This window comes from Ruditapes philippinarum, unplaced genomic scaffold, assembly GCF_026571515.1.
Source record: "Ruditapes philippinarum isolate M1 unplaced genomic scaffold, ASM2657151v2 ctg10200_1_1_1_1, whole genome shotgun sequence".
Lineage (NCBI taxonomy): Eukaryota > Metazoa > Mollusca > Bivalvia > Venerida > Veneridae > Ruditapes > Ruditapes philippinarum.
Genome location: NW_026857790.1, coordinates 2,515 through 14,672, shown reverse-complemented (window position 1 = coordinate 14,672; position 12,158 = coordinate 2,515). Strand labels below are relative to the sequence as shown.

Genomic DNA, 12,158 nt, shown 5'->3' with positions numbered 1-12,158 from the left:
TTGCCCTGTATTTTAATGCGCATTGACACTCTGAATTCTTTATGTTCTTAAAGTATAAAGACAGTAACTAAAATAGATTAATTTGACTTTTATTTGCGAGTCGACATAGGTCATAGAAACATTTATAGTGATAATATATGGAAATGAGGAACTGCAATATGAAAACAATGTTATTATTTTTAAAAAAAGCTCTTTGCTTTCTTTTTTTATTTCAATTTCATTTTCTATTTGTAACTTAATGAGCTTCTTAAATCACACTTTATCAGAGTGATTCAAACTGAATCTGAAATTTTCTTCTTTTTGATATTTTTTTGTATTTCTCTCGACTGATCTTCCATTTTCAAGTATTTTATCTGTCTGTGATATCAATGTGCTCAAGAACATGATAGATATATCAAAATATCTTTAACAATTGCAATACAACGTTTTAAGATAAGGTGAGGCAAGGAATGATTAGAGTGTTTTCCAAGTTATTATGAAAACAAATCACAGTATGAAATGTTTTGTACATTTTTGTTGTTTCATTTTAAAAGATCTACAGAAACCCAAGTAAAACTTTATTTTACTTCAAAAAAGCAACTTTGACAACATTGCAACTGTCTCCTGCAATAACTAATGCACGTTTTCTTTTGTCAAAACAAACGGATTGTATATTTCTTATTCCATCTGATTGCTTAATGACCTCGAACATTTTCTTCATATCTCTGCCGAATTGTATTTCATTATTCGGGCTATACCCGGATACAAACAAAGTTCCACTGCCATCATTACAAACACTTGATACCTTATTCAACTCGGGATCAGTCAAAGTCTGACAGTAATTCCCTTTTCCGTCCAAAGAAATAAGACCATCCTCCCAACTAGCAACAAACATTTTATCATCCACATCACTAAAAGCAATATGTCGCGAGCCGGAGAATATGATCCTTCCATTATTGTCTCGACTAACAACGTGCATCAAAGTACCTGTTAAATCATATATATATAATGAGCTCCCAAGGTCAGTTAAATACAGTTTCTGTTCGTTACATGCAATGCCAAAACACAAGTGGTTAAATTTGGTTTTTCTTGTGAGTAAAAGTTGGCTGTGTAAAGAGACAAATTGAACAGACCTATCGCCCAAACTTACTGCAGCTTCACTATCACTTGTACAACACACACCATATGGCGATCCAGGAAGTGAACAATGATCTTTTATAATCATGTTTTGTATATCTGCACGCTTTAGTCTATTATTACGATAGTCAGCAATAAGTAAGAATCCATCTGTTGTTATACATGTTCCATACACAAGTGGTTGCACTTCAGATTGAAGGTGGATATCTAAATCTTTAATACATTCCACTGCCCAGACTTTTGGTTTTGTTGAAGGCCTTACAGCAGGTCCGAACGTTTTGAGATTTTGAAGGGTACTTTTTATCTTAGGATCAACATTGATAGTAATCTTCGTCTCAAAATTTGATTTTTCGGGAAAAGTTGCGTCGTTCATCTTTGAAATGTATGAAGAAGATATTTTCATTGACACAAACTGCTGGGCCATGTTACCCTCTGATTGTTTCAAATCATTCAACGATTGTTCAAGGCGAGCTATTTCGTCTTCTGTAATTGTATTGTCTTGCAAAAGTTCCGAGTCAACTTCTTGAAATATTTTTTCAATCTCGGCTATCGAGTTTTCCTCGATGTTGTCTAAGATGGCGTCGAGTTCTTGACGATAGTTTTTAATTTCTCTTAGTGCATTAAATTTAGATTTCTTTAATTCTTCTCGTTGAGCACGTTTAGCAACAATAAATTTTTCTTTTAACTGTTTTAAATCTTTCAATTTTTTGTTTAACGTTTTGATGTCTTGCGTGCTATGTGCTTTGTCAACAATATCCGGAATTGACTTAACGCCAGAGCACGATCTGGAATGAATAAAGGTGTCATAAATTAGATTGCACAACAATTTCTTTTTATACTACATAATGAAGATAAGAAATACAATGAACTTAAAATGAACTTACAGGAGAACACTTACATTACACATGTTCCGTTAAGTTATCTCAATTACAAGAGTTGATATGATATAAAAAGAGAAACCTGACAGGTACTTGTACCGATATCTAGTATGCTCCCACTTGAAAATGTAGGGAGTGTATTGTAATAGATTGTTAAGTTTGTCCGTAATACTTTTTTCGTTTAATAATTTGAGAAAGAATAAGCTGTGATTTATTTACTTTGATTTGATACTGACGTCATAAGGCATATCGTAAAAATCACAGTGACCCTTGTCTGGTTAATTTCTTACGAAGGAATAGCTTTTGTTAATTTTAATTGATACGGAAAATGCCCATGGCCAGTGAAATACCCTATTGATTTTGAAGTCATTATATATAAATGCCATTATGTCAAAGGGCATCGTGACCCTCATGTAAAAAACAATATATTAAGTAGGAATAAGCTTTGGATTATCCTGCTTGGTATAAAAATAGAACATAGCCATTTAGTCAATAAGGGAAATTGACATCAACAAGGCTAAGGAAACGTTCCCAGGACGCAGCCCCGACACCCCCTTGCCACAGAATAAGGGCACTCAGAATGCAGCACAATGACACTGAATAAAAAATTGTTTTTCTGATAATAAACTTGAGAATAAATAAGCCGTGGTTACGGTTACTTAGTAGGAACATTGCTTATGGCCAGTAGATGTAGATTGCCCTTATTGATCTTAAGGTAATGAGGTCAAAGGTCATGGTCACAGTAATACTTTTGTAAAACTCTTGTCTCATTAAGAAGAAATAATGATAAGTTTATTTACATGGGTATGCATATTTTTCTTGACCAGTAGATGGCCCGACTTCATTGAACGTTCATTGAACGCCGCCTTTCCTTGTTGATCTTGTTTATCATATATTATATCAATATGGAGAGGTCATTCTGTTAATATCACAGTGACACCTGGTGTAAGATCCTGGTATTATCAATAACTACAGTTTCCTCACTTATTGGCGTCCGCGCCAAAGCGCGGCGCCCCTTTATGGAATGAAATCAGATTTTGTGAAAGGGCGACAGCAACTTCTCGAGCCTTTTAGTCGGTCATAATAAAAGCCGATCATTCCGATCGTTATGAGGGTGCTTGATTATTATTAATTAAAAATGAAATGTCGCAATATGTACAATGAATAGCGAACTGGAGGATTTCGCAATGCAAACATTTTCAAATGCAATAACCTTTTCCGTCTCTTCGGTTTTTTATTTATCATTTTGTAGTACACAGTGGGTTTACATGGTATGTTAAAATAGAATGATAAGTTGATGACCTAAATATTCCGAAAATCTATTTATAGAGGGATGTACTCCTATCGGTAATTCCGGTCTCTCCCGGTCTATTTTGACCGGGATATTAGTGACCACACGTTTATTGTCCGGTCTCTCCCGGTTTTGGAGTAGATGTTTGATATCGTTACAGAACAGAACAAATATTTTACAGATAAATAAGCTTTTTTCCAAAATGAATGTTTGTCACTTAGTTTGGTTACAATAATTTATAAACATAGATCAACTCTCAAATTTATTGATTATTATTATACATAAACATACAATTCGAAAAAAACACCAACAATAACAACAACAATAGCATGTTTCATTTTATCTATATGAGATAAAAACAATAAATATGTACAATAATTGTGAAAAAGGTACATTTTTATGGTTTTTATATGACACTATCAACTTTGAAACATTTTGTTTAATTTGTTATTCGTGTTTAGTAAAGATGCCGAGGAATTATTCAAAGTTACAAATTAGATTTTATTAATTATTTAATTGATTGATAATTCAAAAAATGATAAAGAAAAATACAAATGTACATGTACATGGTTTAAGAATAAACAATATAATATATTGAAAGATTAACCATAATTTACTAAATTTTTCCAGTTAAGTTTTGACTCGTCGGTCAATATGACAATTGAATTCTTAAAATTTATTTTACAATTTTAATAAAAAAAGAGTAGTAAACGTAAAAAACTCAGTATTATAATAGCACATAAAAACACAAAAAAGAGAGGAAAACAATATTCATAAAATCTGTATTTTTGTTATTAAAATAGATATTACAATTATTGTATAATAAACAATAATGCTCAACATGACATGGACATATAACCAGTGTCATATATTTACTAAGTGTGAACAGATACCTTAAGAGGGGGTCTTCGCTAATAGCGATTACATAATAAGGGACAATTCCACAAGTGTGGTGTTGATCATGCGTTACACATATGGATTATAAATGATTGTATACATGTATATCCGTTGCTATTAATAATCACGATCATAAAGAAATAACAAGTAATATTCTAATCTCTAGCATGCCAATCAAAGTTCATAATGAACAATGTCTTCCGTCCGTTCATTCTGGTAAAAACCAATTAACCATTGAAAAGTTTATAAGAATATCTTGACATCATATGTCTACTAGTTCATCTTCACCTTCTGTATTTCTTGCTTGGACGCCCTTTGATGCTTTGCATCAATGCTTTTCTTGTTAGTTTATGGAATTTGTTAGTTATAACACTTGTTCACACTTGTTTAAGAGGTAAAAATAGCCATATTGACTACGTTTGTTGTTTAATTGTAACTGTGTTTATTCTGCTATTGAGTAATTTTTTATTATTGTCACCGCCTTTATACAATCATTTAAACGTCAAGTCTAAACAGGTTCATGTGATTTGATGATTTAAAAAAAAAATACTTACCTGTGGTCGAGCGCCATACAAGTTGTACAACCAACCTCGTCGTGATTACCACAATACATATCTACTATCTTTGTCTTGTGAACGCTACATCTCTGAGTGGGTATTGCTGGCAATCCTCCGATGCCACTTGACGACTTGTAATTCGTCTGATCCAAAAATGTGTGACTCTTTAATCCCGGCATTTTGTGAAACATGTCGGCGCATGTTTGACAATAGTACCCCTGACATTCCACACAGTATTTCGTAGCTTCTCTATTTCGTTTATCGTCCAAACAAGGCGAACATTTAAAATTAAATATCTCGTCGGACGAATGTTCACTCCCACCAGACGCCATTTTAAACTTCAATATTTACTTCCTGTTTTGACACAAAGATAACGCTTCGTTGACGATATTAATACCGTAACAAATGTTAAATGTAGCCGTTTAAACCAGCGTAGTATACAAAATGAAGCGGCGCTTTATGCAAATCTCATTGTATATACATTGTATCAGTAAACCAGTTCTTTTACGTGTATAAATGTTCAATAGTTATCAATATTAACCGATCGTTAAAACATTTATTTTCAATAAATTGATCTTAATAAATATCTTGTTTATCGAACCTTAATAGCCTTAAACTAAATACAGTGAATACCATGAATTTTCCATTCAATAAGAAGTGCTTACCTAGCAAAATACTTAAATACTTTCTCTCTCAGTAAGTTTAGGAATCATTTGAAGATTTTTGTGATTAAAATGTAATTGCTACATTAACATAAAAATGGAAAATTTACCAGTTTATGCTAGTGTAAGCTTATCACATTTGTTTTATTATTGTGTTCATTATTTAATTATAAATGATTATTTAAATATACAAGTATACAGGCAACTTAAATTAGTTGAGACCCTGTCTGCATGATCAAACATTCATGATATAGCCTATGTATGCTTAATCCACGATTTTACCGTTGACAATTTCAGTATTTTCAGTGATCATGCATCATTGCGTTTTTTAATATGTTGTGATCGTATACGTGATTTAAGTCAATCTGATACAAATTTCATCTCTACGTATTTCAAATGGAATGCCGACCATGAGGAAAACTTTAGACGCGGTTTAATTGCCAAGTTGCCCGATTTTAACGAGTTATTATTATATCATGACAATCGTGATTTGATTTCTGTTGACCATATAGTCAATAAATTTACTGGTATTATTCGTGAGATAGCAGACCCATTATTTAAGAAAACCCGAAAAAAATGTAATAGACCGACTATTGATGATAATAACAAAACTTGGTTTGACCATGAATGTCGATCATTTAGATCTATTTACGAGGTGGCACTTAATAAGTTTAATGGGAATAAAACTCAAGAAAATCACATTGAACTGAATAATGCAAAATATGCATATAAACAATTAATAAGAAAAAAGAAAAATTTACATTATCAAAAAATGTCTAAACAATTAACAGAATTAAAGCATGCGCGACCCCGTGACTTCTGGCGATTATTTAGAAAACACGATAATAACAAGACTGAATTATCTAATGATGATTTCAAACAGTATTTTTCGTCAATGTTTGAAGATATTCAGGTACAATGTATCGATGAAGTTGTAAATTTTTTGTCAACAGACGAAATTAATATTAGTTCTGATGATGATGTATCTAAACAATTAAATGAGCGTATATCTATTACAGAAGTACGTGAAGGAATTAGGCGTTTAAAAGCGTAACAAAGCTTCATGTCCAGCTGACAATTTACTAAATGAATATTTTTTAAATGCAGCTGACATTTTAGACGGGCATTTAGCGGATTTATTTGACATTGTTTTTGATTCAGGTGTCTTTCCTGAGAAATGGGCCGAAGGTTTTCATTATACCGCTACATAAAAAAGGTGATGTGAATAACGTCAATAATTATCGTGGTATAACGTTATTGAGTAATCTCGGTAAATTGTTTACGGGGATTTTAGATGTGCGAGTCGTTAAGTGGTGTGAGAGTCAAAAAAAATTACCAGATGCGCAATTCGGTTTCAGAAAAAAATCATAGTACCGTAGATGCAATCTTTGTACTGCAGAATTTAATAGAGCAAAGCTTGAACGACAAAAAACGTCTGTATTGTGCTTTCGTTGATCTGAAAAAAGCATTTGATTCAGTGAACCGTGACGCGTTGTGGTTTAAACTGTACAAAAAAGGATTAAATGGTAAAATTTTAACAATGTTTAGAAACATGTACAATATTGTAAAGTCTAGTATAAAATTTAATAATGAATTTTCTGATTTTGTTGAAATCGCGGTGGGCTTACGTCAGGGGCAGACAAATTCGCCGACATTTTTTTCCTTATTTATTGAAGACATCGAATCGTTTTTGCAGCAAGATAATACAACTGGCCTAACCATTAATGAAATTTGTCTTGTAATTTTGTTATTTGCGGATGATATGGTAATATGTGGCGATTCTGTAGAAGATTTACAATCGAGACTGAATTCTTTACGCGAATATTGTGAAAAATGGGGGTTAGAGGTAAACACTGCAAAAACCAAAGTTGTTGTTTTTAGGAATCGAGGGCCAGTTAAAAGAAATGAACACTTCATTTATAATGATGAACAGTTAGAAATTGTGGATGATTTCAATTATTTGGGAATAACGTTGAATTACACTGGTACTTTCGCTTTAAATATAAAATGTCTAAAAGGCAAAGCACTTAGGGCGATGCACACATTGTTAAATAATATCAAAAGATATAACATTCGTCCGGATATTTCATTGCAACTTTTTGATGCATTCGTAGGATCGATATTAAATTATGGTTGTCCTATTTGGGGGTTTACTAAGTCTTGTGAATTAGAGCGTATTCATCTACAGTTTTGCAAAACTATCCTTGGTGTAAAACAATCGACAAGTAACGCAGCTATATATGCAGAATTGGGTCGCTATCCTTTATATGTATTTCGTTTTGTACATATTATTAAATACTGGGTCAAGATTATCAATACGGATAATATGCTATTAAAATCGGTTTATGCACATTCATTGGCTCAGTATTATAATGGCAGAAAGAATTGGGTTTTCCATGTTAAAAAACTGCTTGATGATTATGGTTTTAGCTCTGTTTTTGTAAATCATGAAAACATAAATTTCAAATTATTTGTAAATTTGTTCAAGAAAACAGTAACGGATTGTGCCTTACAGAAACTATTTGGAGATATTGAGAAAAATAGAATACTGAAATCCTTGTACATACATTTAAAACCGAGCTTTGGTATATCTGATTACTTGATTAAAATAAATTCGTTTAAATACGTAAAAGCATAACTAGATTGCGCGTGTCGTCACATAATTTATTAATAGAATCTCTTAGACATAGGCGTAATCGAAAAACCAAGAAGTGAAAGATTATGTTTTATTTCTGCGGTAATGACATAGAAGATGAATTTCATTTTATAATCACATTCAAAAAAAAAATATTCTGATCTGAGAAACAAATTCATACCAAAATATTATGTAAAAAATCCAAGCATGTACAAATTTATTGATTTATTAAGTTCTAAAAAGAAAAAAGTCTTGAGAATTGAGTACCGCTCAAGCCGGTGCTAGGGGGCGTGAGGGATGTTGCACTTATTCATTATCCCTCATGTGCAGACTCAATCAAACCGAGTCTGCAATTCTTATGTTATTTTGTTGTGATTAATGCTTCCGAGGGATCACTTTGTTTCCGGAATTTTGTACTTCACAACAGCAGGTGTCAAGTGTCGTGTGGCAGCCGTAAAAAGTTGCCCCGTACTTCACTTCAGTGTTGTTATATTTTCTGGTCCTTCGGGATCATTGATGCCAACACTATAAAGTGTTGAGAATTGAGTACCGCTCAAGCCGGTGCTAGGGGGCGTGAGGGATGTTGCACTTATTCATTATCCCTCATGTACAGACTCAATCAAACCGAGTCTGCAATTCTTATGTTATTTTGTTGTGATTAATGCTTCCGAGGGATCACTTTGTTTCCGGAATTTTGTACTTCACAACAGCAGGTGTCAAGTGCCGTGTGGCAGCCGTAAAAAGTTGCCCCGTACTTCACTTCAGTGTTGTTATATTTTCTGGTCCTTCGGGATCATTGATGCCAACACTATAAAGTGTTGAGAAATGAGTACCGCTCAAGCCGGTGAGGGATGTAACACTTTATTCATTATCCCTCATGTACAGACTCAATCAAACCGAGTCTGCAATTCTTATGTTATTTTGTTGTGATTAATGCTTCCGAGGGATCACTTTGTTTCCGGAATTTTGTACTTCACAACAGCAGGTGTCAAGTGCCGTGTGGCAGCCGTAAAAAGTTGCCCCGTACTTCACTTCAGTGTTGTTATATTTTCTGGTCCTTCGGGATCATTGATGCCAACACTATAAAGTGTTGAGAAATGAGTACCGCTCAAGCCGGTGCTAGGGGGCGTGAGGGATGTTGCACTTATTCATTATCCCTCATGTACAGACTCAATCAAACCGAGTCTGCAATTCTTATGTTATTTTGTTGTGATTAATGCTTCCGAGGGATCACTTTGTTTCCGGAATTTTGTACTTCACAACAGCAGGTGTCAAGTGCCGTGTGGCAGCCGTAAAAAGTTGCCCCGTACTTCACTTCAGTGTTGTTATATTTTCTGGTCCTTCGGGATCATTGATGCCAACACTATAAAGTGTTGAGAAATGAGTACCGCTCAAGCCGGTGCTAGGGGGCGTGAGGGATGTTGCACTTATTCATTATCCCTCATGTACAGACTCAATCAAACCGAGTCTGCAATTCTTATGTTATTTTGTTGTGATTAATGCTTCCGAGGGATCACTTTGTTTCGGAATTTTGTTAAATTTGGGAAATTTTATAGCACAAGCATTTAAACGCAGGGAATTAAATCAACCGAATCTTCAGACATAATTATAAAAATGTTATCTTGTTAGTAATATTACCTTATTTCTTTTCATTCTCCATGTTTTGTTAACGCAGTCCAAAGATGTAGTTTTATCATTGTATGACACTTTGCTACTAAATAATGTTAACTTTGATGATTACGTGATGTTTAATTATATTTGAATGTATGTATTTTTAGACCATGTGCATTTTGTACACGTCTTATATGAATAAACTATCTATCTATCTATCTTAATAATATGAGACTGTTTTAGGCATATGCCAATTTGCAAATTTAAAAATATAATCAAGAAGCAATTAAAACGAAGTTTATCACACATCCGTGCCGATTTTGCGACTCCGTAAATATGGTATTGCACGGCCGTGCATATATTTTGACGTGACGTCATTAGCGTTATACAAACATAGTGTAAAGACGCGCTAAATGTTAGCGTTATACTATAGGCGCGTCAATAAAAATGACTCTTATTTCACTTTAAACGGTCTTTATTTTGGGTAAGTGATAAATAGAATATTAAATTCGTGTAAGTTCATTACATAATTTATTGCACTCTTTGAATAAAATAATATTATGCGAGCCTCTGGCGAGCATAATATAATTTTATTCAACTCGTGCAATAAATTCAGTATTGAACTTACACTCATTCAATATCTTCTATTTAACATACAGTGTTTATTTGATATTACATAACTTTGGGGCCTTGAATGGCCCTAAAGAAAAGTTACTAAGATTAAATATATATAAATGAAATCAACGATTTTAGAGGTTGCTTATTAACTATAACCGCTTGACCACATTCGATGTTTTATAATGTAATCAAAAGGTCCATAGAATTGTGAAAACATTTTGTTTAATAATTAGACTTGCATACAAAATTATTGTTAATGAGTCCTATTTCGTTCTGCAGTGATTTAAGATAAAATATGTTATACTTTTATAAGAGGCCCCAAGAATAAAATATTTTACTTATACAAATATTGATTGTCTTAACAATAATAATTGACGTTTGCATTGAAAACTAACATAAAAATGGTTCATCTTTTTGATACGTCTTTATTTTCCTTGAATAATACAATTGTTAAATTATGATTCTTTGAATTCAGAATGTCACTATTTACTACAATTACCACAATTTGTTTATCTATAGTATTCTGTAACTTCATTTATCTAACATGTAGTTATTTATACACACATTCAAATATTATTATAAATTTACTTCTGATTTCATAATTGACGTTTTAAACAGTGTCATTCATAGCAGTTTCAACATCAGCATAGATATGTTTCAGGAAAATATAACATGAAACAAAAACTTTAAATTTAAAGTTTGCTCCTGACATTTTTTTCTAAGCAGTTTTGTATCAGAAGCTTTGATTGTTACACATTTTGGGAGCTATGAAATTTGGCTTTTATATAGAGAACTTCTTATATTTACATCGAAACTCATTATTACATATTCATAACATTTGTATTATTATGATAATATCTATATTAACTTAACATAAACTTTATTTTTCTGTTTCGTATTTAATTACCTTAACCGCATTCTCATCGTGAATATTCAGTAACTAATGTATGTGCAAATAAATCAAAAGTAACGCATAATTTGCGCAAAGCTATAGTTCAAATGAATATGTAATTAAACGGACTGAAATATTCTGTCGAAAATCAAATGAAAAGAAATGAAAAAGAGCATACGGCTGCTATCATATTATACTTTTACAAGCATTACAATTATTTCTTAAGACCATTCGTGCGCAGGATGGCCTGAATGCCGTTTTGAAGGCGACTTTTGTGTCATTCAAATTTACAAAAAACAAATTTAAAACTTTATTTTCTTCATATTTGGTACTACTTGTTTTTATAAAACTAGAAAAAGCAACAAAAAATACTGTCATTGATCATGAGAATGTCTACATGCAAGATGTGCTGATTTCAAAACCTGAATACTGCTTATAATATCAGTAAAGATATTATACACACTTTTTATGCTTTCGTAATGCCATAACATTGAATCACTTGCATATTAAGATTAGAAAACTTGTTGTTAAGATCTTACACCCCCATGTCTTTAAAATTTATAATGTAATATTTTGCTATATAAATTCTATAAGACATTTCAAACAATGAAACAAATATCTTTGTTAAATAAAGTAAATAGAGATATATCTAAATATAATACTTAATCTAAAAATAGACAATATGCAAACTGATTTTAGAAGATTCATGCAAAATATTTTTTCAGTCTAAATGGAAATACGATAATTAATTTCATCACTCTTACCAGTTGAACAAATTTGTGGGACAAAAGGAAAATGCATAATTAAGATAACTCCTATACCAATTGATATATGTGTTGATAGCTCACCTGAGTACAAAGTGCTTAACAAAATTTGCCCGGCGTCGGTGCGCCCGTCGTTAACATTTTTTTCAATAGACTTCACCTCTGAAAACCCTTTGTTTAATTTGCTGAATAATTTCATTATTTATGACAATGAAAACTAGAAACATATTAAATAAT

The 12,158-nt window shown here is 32.3% G+C and overlaps 1 protein-coding gene across 1 annotated transcript; it reads right to left on the bottom strand.

The window, feature by feature from the left end:
- Positions 1-299: 299 nt before the first annotated feature.
- LOC132751072 (uncharacterized) lies at positions 300-5,095 on the bottom strand. The gene is made up of 2 exons (XM_060741181.1): positions 4,737-5,095; positions 300-1,901 (listed from the first exon to the last, which is right to left on the bottom strand). Exons 1-2 carry the CDS (start codon positions 5,069-5,071, stop codon positions 563-565), a joined length of 1,674 nt encoding a protein of 557 aa, XP_060597164.1. The 5' UTR covers positions 5,072-5,095; the 3' UTR covers positions 300-562.
- Positions 5,096-12,158: the final 7,063 nt, after the last annotated feature.

Excerpts from the sequence above, each read along its gene's own strand:
- LOC132751072 (XM_060741181.1), bottom strand. The coding sequence starts at position 5,071 with ATGGCGTCTGGTGGGAGTGAACATTCGTCCGACGAGATATTTAATTTT. Across the intron at positions 1,902-4,736 it reads TGTATGGCGCTCGACCACAG|ATCGTGCTCTGGCGTTAAGT; the intron begins GTAAGTATTTTT and ends TATTCATTCCAG.